This window comes from Pleurodeles waltl, chromosome 1_2 (assembly GCF_031143425.1).
Source record: "Pleurodeles waltl isolate 20211129_DDA chromosome 1_2, aPleWal1.hap1.20221129, whole genome shotgun sequence".
NCBI lineage: Eukaryota > Metazoa > Chordata > Amphibia > Caudata > Salamandridae > Pleurodeles > Pleurodeles waltl.
Genome location: NC_090437.1, coordinates 462,881,927 through 462,896,093, shown reverse-complemented (window position 1 = coordinate 462,896,093; position 14,167 = coordinate 462,881,927). Strand labels below are relative to the sequence as shown.

The window sequence follows — 14,167 nt, the reverse complement described above, 5'->3', positions numbered from 1 at the left end:
AGTCCATAAGGGCGTGGACATACCTGCCCAACACACAGGTAGAATTAGTAGCCTTGAGCGCCATACTACAGGATGAAAAGATCTTCTTCGAAGACTGCTCCATCCTCTTGGACTCCCTATCAGTTGGGACTCCAGGAAATGTTCCAGGAGCAGACTTTGCAGAGCAAGACGCCTGGACTACTAAACTTTCAGGAGTCGGATGACGTGACCGGAAAACCAGATCTCCTGGAGCGCCCCTATGCCTCCTCGCTACTGCCCTGTTCACTGCAGGAGTCGTAACTGGCTTCCTCCACAAATCCAATATAGGCTCAGTTAAAGCCTCACTGAAGGGCAGCAAAGGATCAGCACTGGATGCAGAAGGATGCAACACCTCCGTGAGCAGGTTAGTTTTCACCTCCGCCACAGACAATGGCAAGTCCAGAAACTCTGCTGCCTTCCTGACCACCGAATGGAAGGATGCAGACGCTTCTGTAAACTCCCCGGAGACGCAATGTCCCACTCCGGGGAAGTATCCAGCCCGCTTGCAGTGGCCAGAGCTTGGAATTCATCCGAAGGCTCAATCTCACCTTCCTCCAGCTGTCTATAATCTTCCTCCTCCAAAAGTCGTAAAGCCTTCCTACGAGATCGAAGATGTGTCTCCAAATCCGGCGTTGATAATGAATCCATCGACGCCGAAGACCTTGAATCCCAGAAAGGCCCAGGAAGAGATGGGTGACTCCTAGCATCACCCGGCGCGGAGTCCAGCGATGACCTCCGCGGAGTCGGTTGGCAGGAAGGCGATGGAGCCGGCCTAGAAGGAGACATCAACGTCAAATGGTGCGGTGATGGCGTCGGCTGACGTGATGGTGGAGCCGTCACAGGTGGTGAACTCGCACAAGGAGATACCCTCGGCGCCGATCTGACATTCTCCGCCGGACAAAAGGTCATGAATGGAGCCGCCTTATACGGCGCCGGAGAGCCCAAATCAAATGCCAATGGCCCGTGGGACCCGTCGGTGCACCAGCAGGGGCCATGGACTGAAAAACAGCATACATTGCATTAAAAAATGCAGCCGGACCCGCCCCTGGAGCCGGGAAAGCAGGATATTGCTGAGTAGAAGACTGCTGTATATCAGGCTAACTCGACACCGGCAAAAATTGAGGACTTTGATGAGCAACTTCAAAGACCAACGGCGCCGGCGATAACTCGGGACTCCTGGGCTGAGGCGTCACAGTAGGGCTCATCTCCCAAGTCTTCTGGCGCCGAGAAGACCTCGATCGGCTCCGCTCCGACCGGCGCCGAGAGTCATGACGGCGCCGTGAATCATGACGACGCCGCTTCTTATGCTGCTTGTGGTGAAGCATGGGAGGAATCCCTCTTATGGCCCTTCTTTGCTTTCGCCAGAAAAAGCTTTGCCTCACGCTCCTTTAGAGCCTTAGGGTTCATACTCTGGCACGACGAGAATCCTTCAACGTCATGCTCAGAACGAAGGCACCAAATACAATCCGAATGTGGAGCGGTCACTGACATCCAACGCCCACATTCTCTACATGGCTTAAAACCGGACTACTTTGGAGGAGACATTGTAACCACCAAAAAACGCAACAGTAATCAACGAGCCAGGAAGAAAAACCATTGGCGTCGAAGGCACGGAAAAAAGGAAAACTGACGTCAGTACACGGACGAGGACCTCTTATTGGCACGTTGACGTCAGACGGAGTCACGTGAAGCCGTGCCATTATGACGTCCTCGTCGACGTAGACAGCTAGGAAGAAGACTTTCCGTCGGATGCTGTCGCAAGGACAAATTCATAAGGTGAGGAATCCACAGGTAGTTGTATCCATCAGAACTTCTTAATTATATTAAGGAAACCCCAATGTTACCTTATGGGAGGGGAGGCCTCAGTAGTGAAAAAACTGTTTTTCACTACTAAGGTAAGTTAAACTAAAAGATAAATGTCCAACGTTTTCATTACACGGCACCCTGCCCTATGGACTACCTAGGGCCTTCCTTGATAGTGACTTAGGTAATAGAAGGGGAGTTTAAGGCTTAACAAGGAGCTTTAAATGCCAAGTCGCCATGGCAGCAGGGCACTATATTTAGGTTGCAATGGCAGGCATGGGACATGTTTTAAGGTGCTACTTAAGCGGGTGGCACAATAAGTGCTGCAGGCCCACTGGTAGTATTTCATTTACAGACCCTGGGTGAATGGTATAGCACTCTTCAAGGCATGTAAATTAAATATGCCAATCAGGGATATGCTGATCAGGCCATGTTTACAGGTGAGCACATGCACTTCAGCACTGGTTAGCAGTGAAGTGCACAGAGCCCTAAAGCCAACAAGCAAAAATCAAGCAAAAAGTAGGAGGAAGGCAAAATGTTTGGGGTGACTCTATAGAAAGGGCCATTTCCAACACACTGGGTCTCTGGTCATGAAACATGTTGGTTGATTGAGCACTTTAGACTAAATCAATCAAAAAGGCTAGCTCAAACGGATAGGCCAATGAGTTTTTAAGCAGTATTCTAGGATCTTTGAAGTCATGTGGGCACAGGAGGAAGGAAGAAAGTGCCATATTCCTCTACAGAAAGAATCAGCTGTTGGAGCTGCTGAACAAGTCAGCTGAATTAATGCCAACATCTTCCAAACAGCCTATATCACTGATGGAATAGATGTTCTAGTCAAAGAAATCTAGAGAACTGGTAGTCCCATTATGCTTAGCTTGCCGTAAAGGATGGTCATTCATCTGATTAAGTCACCCCTGGCTATCAACAGCTGAGCTTTAACATCCCCTGAAAAGTTGGACATCCAGGCATGGCTGCACTCATGCCAATAGATCATCCAACTGCATCAGTATACAAAGAAGGATTTGCTATTGAAGCATGCATATAACCTATGGGTCAAGTTTCATTGTACATCCCTAAAGCCTAGATATTTTTTTCCTAATGAGCCTAGCCTATAGGGTCCCTATCTCGAGGAACTGAAGAAAAGTGCCTTCCCTGATGTGTCTTGAGCCACCAAGTGATCAAATGGGGATGGCTCAGACATCAAAATGTATTCACAGAAGTTGCTTTAAGGTTCATGCAGAAAGCCAAACCTCCGGAAGGCACTGTCTTTAAATTCTCAATAGCTGCCTTAATGATATCTTTAAATGCCTTGTTAAAATGGAACACAGCTTCTCAGTAAAGTTTAGCGATTACATTTTGGTTGCTCCAAAAGCAGAATATTTTAAATCTGAGATTCTGTGCTCACAACTGTCGGAAATGACATCACGTCAACTGATAAATGACCTTCCAGAGCTGATTTCTTTATTCAGTGCAGTATTGAAACCAATTGTAAACCCCAAGTCCAGAAAAAACTTGAGTACTGAAATAGTGTAGTGGGAAGGGCTGCAAAGTTTCTGATTATCTGACATAATAATTAGAAAAATCAGTCTAACTTCCAATACATAGTGGAACTGGTATGATATATTTTGCCTAGGGTAATACTCTTTGGTGGGTAGTCTGAAAAGCTTCTCTATTGTAGTTTTGAAAACATCAGTCAACAGGGTCCTGAAAACTAGAGACTCAAGCAGATTAATACTACTGGAGCCTTGTTTTTCCTGTAATCAGCTCTTACTGTGTGCATTCTTCAGTAGACTTGGTACAGGCACACATGGGTTCAAAACCTACAGCACAATTGCTGTCATATAGTGCTAAAGAAGCTGCTGCAGCCAAGAATCAAGAACACACACCTAAACAGAAACATTATCTAGCTTACTGAAAATCTCAAATCTGGCTGTATGCTTAATAGGCGATTAAAAGTTCAGACAAGACTTCAGTTCAAACTTCTCCGGTATTGGAAAGGGTTTTGGAGGGGCGGGGTGGGGAGTAATAAGAAACCTTTACTGATAATCTAGATTTTGAGCCACTTTTCACTTAGGCCATCAAGATACTAGTGCCTCTGTCAAAGTCTGCCTTAGGATACATTCAGAGCACAAGACTCTGAAAGAGCATCAGTAACCAATGCCTAAAAAGCATTCAGTGCAGGACTTAAAGACGTCATGAAGTGTGGAGAAAAAGAAAACAATTCACTTTACATAGTCCTGCATTTTCAACAGTCACCAACAGTAAGCTTTCCGGAATGTTGCTTTGTTTGCCAAAGACAGCCGGAACTGAGATACACTGCGACATTCACTGGATGGCCTCTTGAAAGCCTGATGATTTGAGAGGCAATACTAATAAAACCAAGAAACATTAAAAAGGGAAAATAACCCAAGCAAAATACCTCAGACTGCAGATAACCAGTAGTGCAGAAAATTATGAAATGGATATTGCCATCGCTTGTGACTATACTGAATCAATGACACCACAAATCTCAAGCCTTCTAGATACGCAACTGAAAGCTAGTAGTTCCACATGGCTGTGGTTATTGGTACTGCTTAATTTAACCCCCCCCCCCCAAACAAAAACTGGTTATTGGTCCTGCTTTAGTTAACCCCCCCACCCCAAAAAAATCTAGCTCAAGTTAGGTGCCTTGGGACGGTTCACCTACTGAAATACGTAGGATTACTTATTAGAAAATGTTGTTTGCAGGAGTGGGTTTATTTAAGCTAGGAGAAAAAAGTTGTGACTGCTGTATACTGTCAAGAGGAAAACGATTTAAAGCAGATGTAGGTGCACACGACTACCCAGATAATTCGTATTGTGGTAAATGTATAATGTCCAGGATGCTGAGTCACCCATAAAAAGGTTAAACAATTACACTAACTGGAAGTTTGTCTTACCCAATCCTACCCAAGAATGCTCTCTGCTAATTATAAAGTACTTTATCGAGAAATCTCTTAAATCTGGCCAACTGAAGGTCTTCCTATTTCTATGATAAGGCGATCTAGTATTAAGATGATCACCCTGCCTACATTATATTTGTTTATAACTAATCCAATCTGTCAGTCCCTCTTTTTAAACTAGAATGCTTGGTATAATGCTTAGTCATTTATTGAGGATCATAGGAACCCTCAAAAGAATAAAATTCCTCTATGTCTATACAAAGGGGCAACTGTGCTCTATCCAATTTGCATTATTACTGAGCTGCATTATTTGTACCTCAATTGATTGACAAACCTGCAGTACTGATACCGTATTTATCAAGAGTATTTTGGATAACCTGCCCAAATATCCTTTATTCTGATTCAGAGACCCACAATACCACCCCCAAAGTACCTTAAATGTAACATTACAGGATTTATGTTTGAGCAGACTCAATATAGCAAAAAACACACTTACCCTAGTATATGACTATACTACACTGGAACAACTGATTACCAAACAAATTGACTTACCAAGGTGCTCCACATAAATCCTAGTACCTCTTGGACATTAACTCTTCCCCCAAGAGTCATTCAAATACTTTCAAGTGATGATTTTGAAATATCAAGATATTTTTTCAGATACTCAACTAAGTACACTTAATTTCTAAAAAATATAAGTACCCCATTGGATGTACTGCCTGTCCTCATTCTGCCAGGTTTTACTGAAAATGAGTTCTCATTATATGGCTACTTTTACAGAATTGGAACACTATCATCTCAGTAACTGGGCACAAAAATGTTGTGGATGGCTAAGAGTTGAGATCTCTCCTAACATTTTAGTGAATTCCATTAGAATGAGCATTAAAGCAATTTATATTGTTACATTGTTACAGCATTATCTTAACTTGTTCACCACAGGTTAAATAAACGTAATAGCTCAAATTATTTATGTCTCAAATACAATTTCACTGCAGCCAACTGGGTACATATGCCTGTAACTAGTCAGTTTGAACCAATACTGGAATACGCATTTTCCGGGATATCTGCTGCCACACAGTATAAAGTTACATATGAACTCATACTAATTACGATGTGGTTTACAAAAACAATTTACCAACCATTTGTCTTTCTTGGGATTGTGCTAGCTCATTTGCCAACTGCAAACGTTTTCAGTGCCCATAACTGGAAAAATGGTTACATGAAATGTTTGTTATGTATAACTTTGAAGAACAAAGTACTTACTTTCGGTAACAATTTGTCTGATAGAGACATACTCTAGTTGCAGATTCCTTACCTTGAAATTTCCCTAGGAGTCAGACTGGATCTGGAGATTTTTTTTCCTCGAGCAGTATCTTTGCGCGTCGTCAAGTGGCAATGGTCGAGACTGCGTCCTTTGTTGGCGTTGTGGTCGCCGTGATGACATCAGGGTCAAATATAGGCACCGCTTCAGTGCAGTGACGTCAGTTTCTTTTCATGACTTTCCACGCCAAAGCATGGAGCCATGAATAACACTGAAACGTTGCACCAGAGCTAAGGCCCTGAAAGGGGAATCCCTGTCCATAGAAATCAGTTAGCAAGTGTGGAGGATGGGTGAGTCGGTAAGTAATCTGCAACTAGAATATGTCTCTACCAGATAAAACCTTACCGAAGGTAAGTAACTTGTTCACCTGATAGAGACTTCTAGTTGCAGATTCCTTACTTTAGAACAGATGCCCAAGCACTGCCATCCCCGGAGGTGAGCTGCAAACCAAAATCATACTAACAAGTCCTGCAGGACTGAGCAACCAAAGTAGCCATCTCTGCAAACTTGACTGTCCAGGCAGTAATGTTTAGTAAAGGTGTGCAATGATGCCCACGTTGTTGCCTAGCAGATATCCAGGACAGGAACTCTGAGTGCTAACGCTGTGGTAGCAGCAGTTTCTCTGGTTGAGTGAGCATGCAAACCCGCTGGAGGTTACTTTTTTTCCAAAGCGTAGCACATTTTGATGTGGAGAAGCACCCATCATGAGATGATATGCTTCTGCACCACCTTCCCTTTCATCGCACCCACATAACCAACCAAGAGTTGAACGTCCACCCGGAAATCTTTAGTGCGATTAAAACAGAACACAAACGCTCTTTTTGGATTAAGACTGAGTCTCTCCTCATGAGATGGATGTGGGGGGTGCATAAAATATGGGCTAAGTGATGGATTGGCCTACATGAAAAGGTGCAACAACCACCTTGGGAAGAAAGGAGGCCCTCGTGCGTAGCTCTAACTTGTCAGGATGTACAGACAAGAATGGAGGCTTGGAAGGAAGAGGCGGAAGCTCACTCTGCGAGCAGAAGTGAAAGCCACCAGGAAGACTGTCTTGAGGGTAAGGAGCCGCAAGGGACAACTATGTAATGGCTCAAAGGGAGCACACATCAAGTGAGGACAAGATTGAGATCCTACTGAGTCATGATAAACTGAGTGTGAGGATACAAGTGGGTTAGACTTAAGAAATCTACCTACAAACAGGGGATTTGAAAAAAGAAGGTTGATCTGGCAATCTAAGAAAAGCCAATACAGCTGATAAGTAGCCTTTAAGAGTGCCCAAACCAAAACCTTGACGGGCTAGTGAAAGAATGAATAAGAGAATCTCAGAAAGAGGGGCAGAGAGAGGATCAAGTGGCTTGTCTGTGCACCATGCCACAAATGTGTGCCAAAGATAGGTGTAGGAAGTTGGCTCTGTATATACTATTTCAAAGTAAGAAATAGTGTGCACAGAGTCCAAGGGTTCCCCTTAGAGGTAGGATAGTGGCAAAAGTAGATCATTCTAATGTTCTATTTTGTGGTAGTGTGGTCGAGCAGTAGGCTTATCAGAGGGTAGTGTTAAGCATTTGTTGTACACACACAGGCAATAAATGAGGAACACACACTCAAGACTTACTCCAGGCCAATAGGTTTTTATATAGAAAAATATCTTTTTAGTTTATTTTAAGAACCACAGGTCCAAGATTTACAGTTAGTACTTTAAATGTAAGTTACTTCACTTAGATACTTTAGGAACTTTGAATGAAAGCAATATATACAGTCTTTGTAAAAATGGCAATAAGCTATTTTCAAAGTGGACACTGTGCAAAAATCAACAGTTACTGGGGGAGGTAAGTAAAGGTTAGGTTGTGAGTTAAGTAAAACACTTACAAGTCTCAGTTCTGGGGCATAAGCAGCCCACCGTTGGGGGTTCAATGCAACCCCAAAGTTACCACACCAGCAGCTCAGGGCCGGTCAGGTGCAGAGGTCAAAGAGGTGCCCAAAACACATAGGCGCCTATGGAGAACAGGGGTGCTCCGGTTCCAGTCAGGCCAGCAGGTAAGTACCTGCGTCCTCAAAGGGGGGGGGGGGGGGGGGGGGGGGTATTGTGTTGTAGAGCACTTGGGCAGACACAAGTAGACACACAACACACCCTCAGCGGCACAGGGACAGGCATCGGGTTTTGTATTAATTTCAATGGAGGGACCCGGGGGTCACTAGCGGTGCAGGCAGGCACAGAGGAGGCTTCTCGGGACAGCCACCACCTGGGCTAGGCAGAGGGTTGCCTGGGGGTCACTCCCGCACGGAGGTTCAGTTCCTTCAGGTCCTAAGGGGTGCAGTGCTGCTTCCAGGCGTCAGGTCCCTTGTTACAGGCAGTCTCGGTCAGGGGGAGCCTCTGGATTCTCTCTGCAGGCGTTGCTGTGGGGGTTCAGGGTGGTCGTCTCTGGCTACTCACGGGCCAGACTTCAACAGCCAGTCAGACGCCCAACAGAGGTAGGGAAAGAAATTCCTAACCGCACAGATGAGCTGTGACTGCCATCACTTTTTTGAACACCCAAGGGGCGCTGGTAAGGCCGAAAGGAAGCACAGCAAACTGAAAGTGCTCATGACCTACCAAGAATCGTAGGTAACATCTGTGTGCTGGCAAGGCGGGTATATGAAAATAAACGTCTTGCAGGTCCAACGCCACCATACAGTCTCCTGGGTCCAAAGCAGAAAGGACTTGAGCCAAGGTGAGCATTTTGAACTTCTCCTTCCTGAGGAAGAGATTGAGGGTTCTGAGGTTGAGGATAGGACACAGGCCTTTGTCCTTCTTGGGCACCAGAAAGTACCTGGAATATCAACCACAGCCTACATCTGGAGCAGGAACCCTCTTCTATGGCCTCCTTGGCCAAAAGATCTGTAACTTCCTCATGAAGTGCCAAATGATCCTCGGTTAGAGGGCCAAATGATGGAGGCATGGCTGGAGGGGAAGTCTTGTAGGAGATGGAGTAGCCCCTTCAGACGATCTACAAAACCCACCTGTCCGTTGTGATGGATTCCCAGTGGGGCAGGTGATGGCTTATCCTGCCACCAACTGGTTTGAGAGACAGACTAGGAAGGTTTGGAGGCTGCAGTGGGGGTGGACTGAGCAGACCTCTGGTTCCCTGTCCCATGAGTCTATGGGATTCTGCATCCCATGCATGGCACGGTGACCAGGGAGGGGATCTGACAGGGAACCCCTTCTGTGTCCACAAAAGGCAGACTAGTGGGAATGAGGGGCAGTGGAAATTTCAAAGGACTGAGCTGTAGCCCGGGAGTCCTTTGAATCGCACCAGTGCAGACTCCACCTTTTCTCTGAAGAGATGAGCCATCAAAGGGCATGAACATGAGGGTCTGTTGGACATCCCCCCAAAAAACAGAAGTTCTTAACCAGGTGTGGTGTTTTAATGTCACTGTTGACGCAACCAAGCTGCCTAGAGAGTCGGTTCTGTCCAGCCCGCATCTTTTGGGTAACTTGGCCACATCTCTCCCATCGGCAACAGCCTGGGAGACGATCGCACAGGCCTCCTCCGGGATATGTGGCAAAACGTGCACAACCATGACTCACAAGGAGTGGGTATAACAGCCCAAAAGGCATGTGGTGTTCACAGACCGCAATGCAATACTGGAGGAAGAAAACAATCTTCCCAAGATTATTAAGTCTCTTTGATTCTCTATCCGGGGAAGAGGAAGGGAATGGCACCAGATGACAAGGATGCTCAAGTGACCAAGCTTTGAGGCGTGGGGTGTTGGGTCAAGAATTTAGGTCGCTCGGGCAGGCCGATGGCGGCAAGCAATTGTCCTATTCACAGGAGCCCCTGTGCTGGGTCTGAGCCAGTGAGAGCTTTGTTAAATGGAAGGAAAGGCTCCAAAAGCAGAGGCTCCGGGCTGAAGCACCTCTGTCAGGAGATTAGTCCTGACCGCAACAGCTCAAGGCCTAGGACCTCAGCCACTCTACTGACCACCATAGAGTAAGAAGCCCCCTCCACCGTAGCCATGGTAGAAGGAGACAGTATGCCAGTGGGGAGGTATTAGGACCACTGGTGCAGCCCAATTCCTGAGCACCAGTCCATGTTCGGCTCATCTTGCTGGTAGTCAGAAGGGTCCAGCGACCCTTCCAAACATTCTTCATATCTATACCCAAAGTAAAAAAGGGTCTGAATCCAACCTGTGGTGGCTAGGCCCCCATTGAAGTCTGAATCAGCATCGACTGACGCAGTTCTGGCTCGTCAGGGATTAGCATTGGGTCGATTGTGGGCCCAACCAACATCGGGAGCATTGACGGCTTCACTGGCACTAGGGAAGATCTCAATGGTACGACCGGCGCTGAGGCATACCCGGATCCAGAGGGGTCAGACTGCTGAAATATGAGGCACATGGCCTCAAAATTTTCAGTTGGGCAAGGGTCGCTCCGGCTCCCGGAAATTCAGGGAGGTGCAGAGCAGACCCAAAAACAGGTTCTGCAGACAGAGGCCTAGTGTTGATGCTCTTCCCACGGTACATCATCCAAACAATGGGGTGAAGTCAAAGAATGCCAAGCCTTCTTTGACAAGTTACCCGAATGCCCTGATGATTTTGAGGACGACGAGTGGTAATGACACTGCGGCCGGTCTCAAGATCTCTCTCTCGAGCGGGAACGATGCAGAGTCACAATTGCCAGGCCACCATGAGCTTTAGGGACCACTCCCTCAAAGCCTTTGGGTGCATGGCTTAGCACTCTAAGCATGACAGAGTCATGGTAGTGCTCCAGACACCACAAACAGACCAGATCTGTTACCGACCTCATTCAGTGACAATCCTGACAAGGCTTGTACCTTGTCTTCGAGGACATCCTAGACACATCACAAGTCACTGGAAAATTAGACCAAAGTTTTGAGGCCGGTCAAACAGTGACCAGGGTAGCTCTCTATGGATCAGCATGTGGCGTGGACAGAGAAGAACTGAGGTCACCGCATCAAGGTGGCACCTCTATTTAACCCAGATGTCATCACGGCGACCATTATGCCAACGACCGACACGGAGTCCACCACCTGACGGAGCTCAAGGGTAAAGCTCAAAGAAAATATCTCCAGTTCCAGTCTGATGCCCAGGGAAATTCTAAGGTAAGAAATCTGCAACTAGAAGTCAGAACAACAGTTCTTTAAAACCAAGCCTTCACAAAGATTTAGGAGAACGTGGAGGAACACCCAGATTGTAGCTCTAATTTAGGTTTTGAATACTCATGTCGGTCCTTTATGATTTTCCTACTCTATGACGTGTCCTAAAATTTGTGATTAATCATGACTGAGTGTTCATCTTTTTCCCTCTTCTGCTTCCCTACAACAAGAAAATAAATTGGCCCTGGAGGCAGGCAAAAGAGTGCACAATGGTTGCAAATCATTGCTAAAAGGTGGATACGAGACAGCACTGAAGTACACCACATTTAAACACCCTAATTGATGTCTTCAATAGCGTTTTATGTCACAAATCAGTGGTTAGAAAAAAAACGGGAGGGGTACAGACACTAAGCTGTGAAAGAGAGAGCTGGTTAACAAAGCTGTAGTCAGTGGACAAATCAAACATCACAAATGCAGTATATATTATCTCACCCAAGGTTCTCAAACTGAAGGCACCAATGATTCCTTCAGTAAAAACTCCAGGGATAAAAAAATAAAATAAATTCTAATGGGCAACAGCAATTTGCCATTAGATAGGACTTGCAATTGGATTGAGGCAGTGCATTCAGGTTTATGAAGCTTAGCTGAAAAAATGAGTGCTCTGGCGTATACCAAGGTGACAGCTTTTAAAGGAGTCAATTCGGTATTTATTTCAAGTTCTAAGGCACAATCACTCATCCAACATCTTGCATCAGTGAAACAAATCTGAAAGTTTTGGAAAATAACAGGTAAAGCAATCTGAAGATATTGTCAAGTCAATGAGCAAAACTATTACAATTGAATATACATGGGTTCTGCTACCACACGACATACCATGCATAAATGACAAATACAGGGTAGTCTTTATCTGACAAACTTAGATGTTGACTGTCAAGTACAGTAATATAAAAACAAAATTACTAATACTCCATTGTACTTACCTAAAACGTTGAGCCTGCTGAGCTAGAGGTCCTGGATACCTTCTATTTGGGGACTGGTATAGCTGGGAAAGGATAGCCTGATTTGTTTTTTGGCTTGGATTGTTGGCAAATTTCACGGTGATTGGTTCTGTTGCACCTGGTGGTTTCTGGCCATTCAGACCCTTAATGGCTTCTTCAGCTTCAATCCTTTTATCAAATCTTATAAATCCAACACCTCTTGAAACCCCTGAAAGTTACAAGATGGGTATGGAATAAGATGGTAAGAGAAAAACCTCAAAGCACATTATAAAACTGTGCGACTTTACTTAAAGATATATAATTGACTACATACTAAATGAAAACAGAAAAGCAAAATGTATGCATCAACAATTGGTGCCTGCATATTGTCCATGGAGATAGTAGCAAAATGTACTGAAACCTTAGCTCATAAGGTCGCAAAATACTGTAGACACCTATATGAATGGCTTTCAAATATACAGCTTGTAGTAAAATTCCTTGTGGCGAACAACAAGACATTTCAGCTAAATTTAGAGCACAACCACCTATAAGTGAAGCCACAAATCTGGAATTTTTAATCTAGATATTATAAAAGTTTGCTACTACCTTATAGTTATGGTTGAGTTTGGTACTCCACCTTTGTAACTATGGCTGAGCTGCTTACTCCATAGGTCAATCATTTCAAGTCCAAAAACCGAAATCAGTATGCATGCAAGTTTGAGCTACGCGAGTTCCGGGAATACTGCTCAAGGGACATAGGGAAATAAGGAGATCCCAAACTATAGATTTTTCCAATCAAATGCCACAGGATTGTTTGCTTTCTGATGGAGCACAAACCGTTGGCTAGATTTACACCAATATAAACCCAAAAGGTTTGGTGTAAACTTGCCCAATGGTTTTTGGGAAAACTTGGTGTCCAAGTATTTCACTGCAGAGGTTACAAAAACATTTGAATCTGGTCTTGGCGCACCTCCAAAAGCTGGCAATGTTGCTCCAGCAGCACTTTTAAGGACAATACTCTGTCAACTACGTAACAGCCGTGTAGTGGTACAATGGCGAGCCACCTCATAAGGGAACATTAGCACATAAGAATGGTGGAAACATGCTCTTCAAAATTTAAGGGAAAAAAGGAAGCTGTTGTCCTGCATTTGTTAAGCAATTTCTGCACAAGGTACTAAGTGGCTCACAGCGCCTGCACGAAATGTGGAGCAGTCAGCCTATAAGAACTGCCTTAATGTTTGCCTACATGCAAAGGTTCGTGAGACTGAAAAAGGACAAAGCAGACAAGTCTATGTTTGGATCATGGTTGAGTAGAAAGGCAGGTGCCATGACTAACTGCACACGTACTGCTACATTATGAGAGCTAGCTTTTGGCTCAGGTTGGCTTTTTTGGAGTGGGCAGTTAACCTCAGGTAATGTCATGATCATAAGGCTATACAACAGCTACAAGAGACAGGAAAGTGGGACAAGACTTAAGGCATTAGATACCAAGGCGGTATAGCTTCAGTTGATGGCCCCAATACTTAAAAACCTCCAATACTCTGCAATTCTAGCTAGCTTCATAATCCCAAAACCATTCACAGAAGTGTCGTCTGATATATAACTGGTGACCATATAGGATGTAACCATAACATAAGGTAGCTGAGGAAAGTTACTTAAGTGCAACAGCAGTTATGAAGACGTACTATTCTAGAATTATAATGCTGTGAATTTTCTGCCATCAAGTGAAGAAATGTGTTCTTCCTACTCATGAATAGGATCTCTGCATGGAGCCTGGTCTCTGGCTATGGTGATAGATGCCAATGAATATAAACCATAAAAATCAACTGTAATGGTGCAGGCCTACTAACGACATTTAAATGTAACTAAATTAAAAAAATATATATAATGCAGGTGTTACTACGTGTCTCCGAGTCAACCGGAGGCTGCTCATTCCCCAGGGCATTTAGTTGCAGCCTATACTACTTCACCCTTGCAGTGACTCAAGAGACCTCTACTTGATGGTGCAATCAGCAGCTTGGCCATTAAAAA

General features: G+C 44.9%; 1 protein-coding gene across 5 annotated transcripts in view; it reads right to left on the bottom strand.

The window, feature by feature from the left end:
• Positions 1–14,167, bottom strand: part of ELAVL2 (ELAV like RNA binding protein 2) — a 558,847-nt gene that overhangs the window by 124,866 nt on the left and 419,814 nt on the right. For all 5 annotated transcript variants that reach the window (XM_069240845.1, XM_069240835.1, XM_069240864.1 and 2 more), the window contains exon 7: positions 12,140–12,365. In XM_069240845.1, coding sequence (XP_069096946.1) covers positions 12,140–12,365 — 226 coding nt within the window. The remainder of the gene's footprint in view (positions 1–12,139; positions 12,366–14,167) is intronic.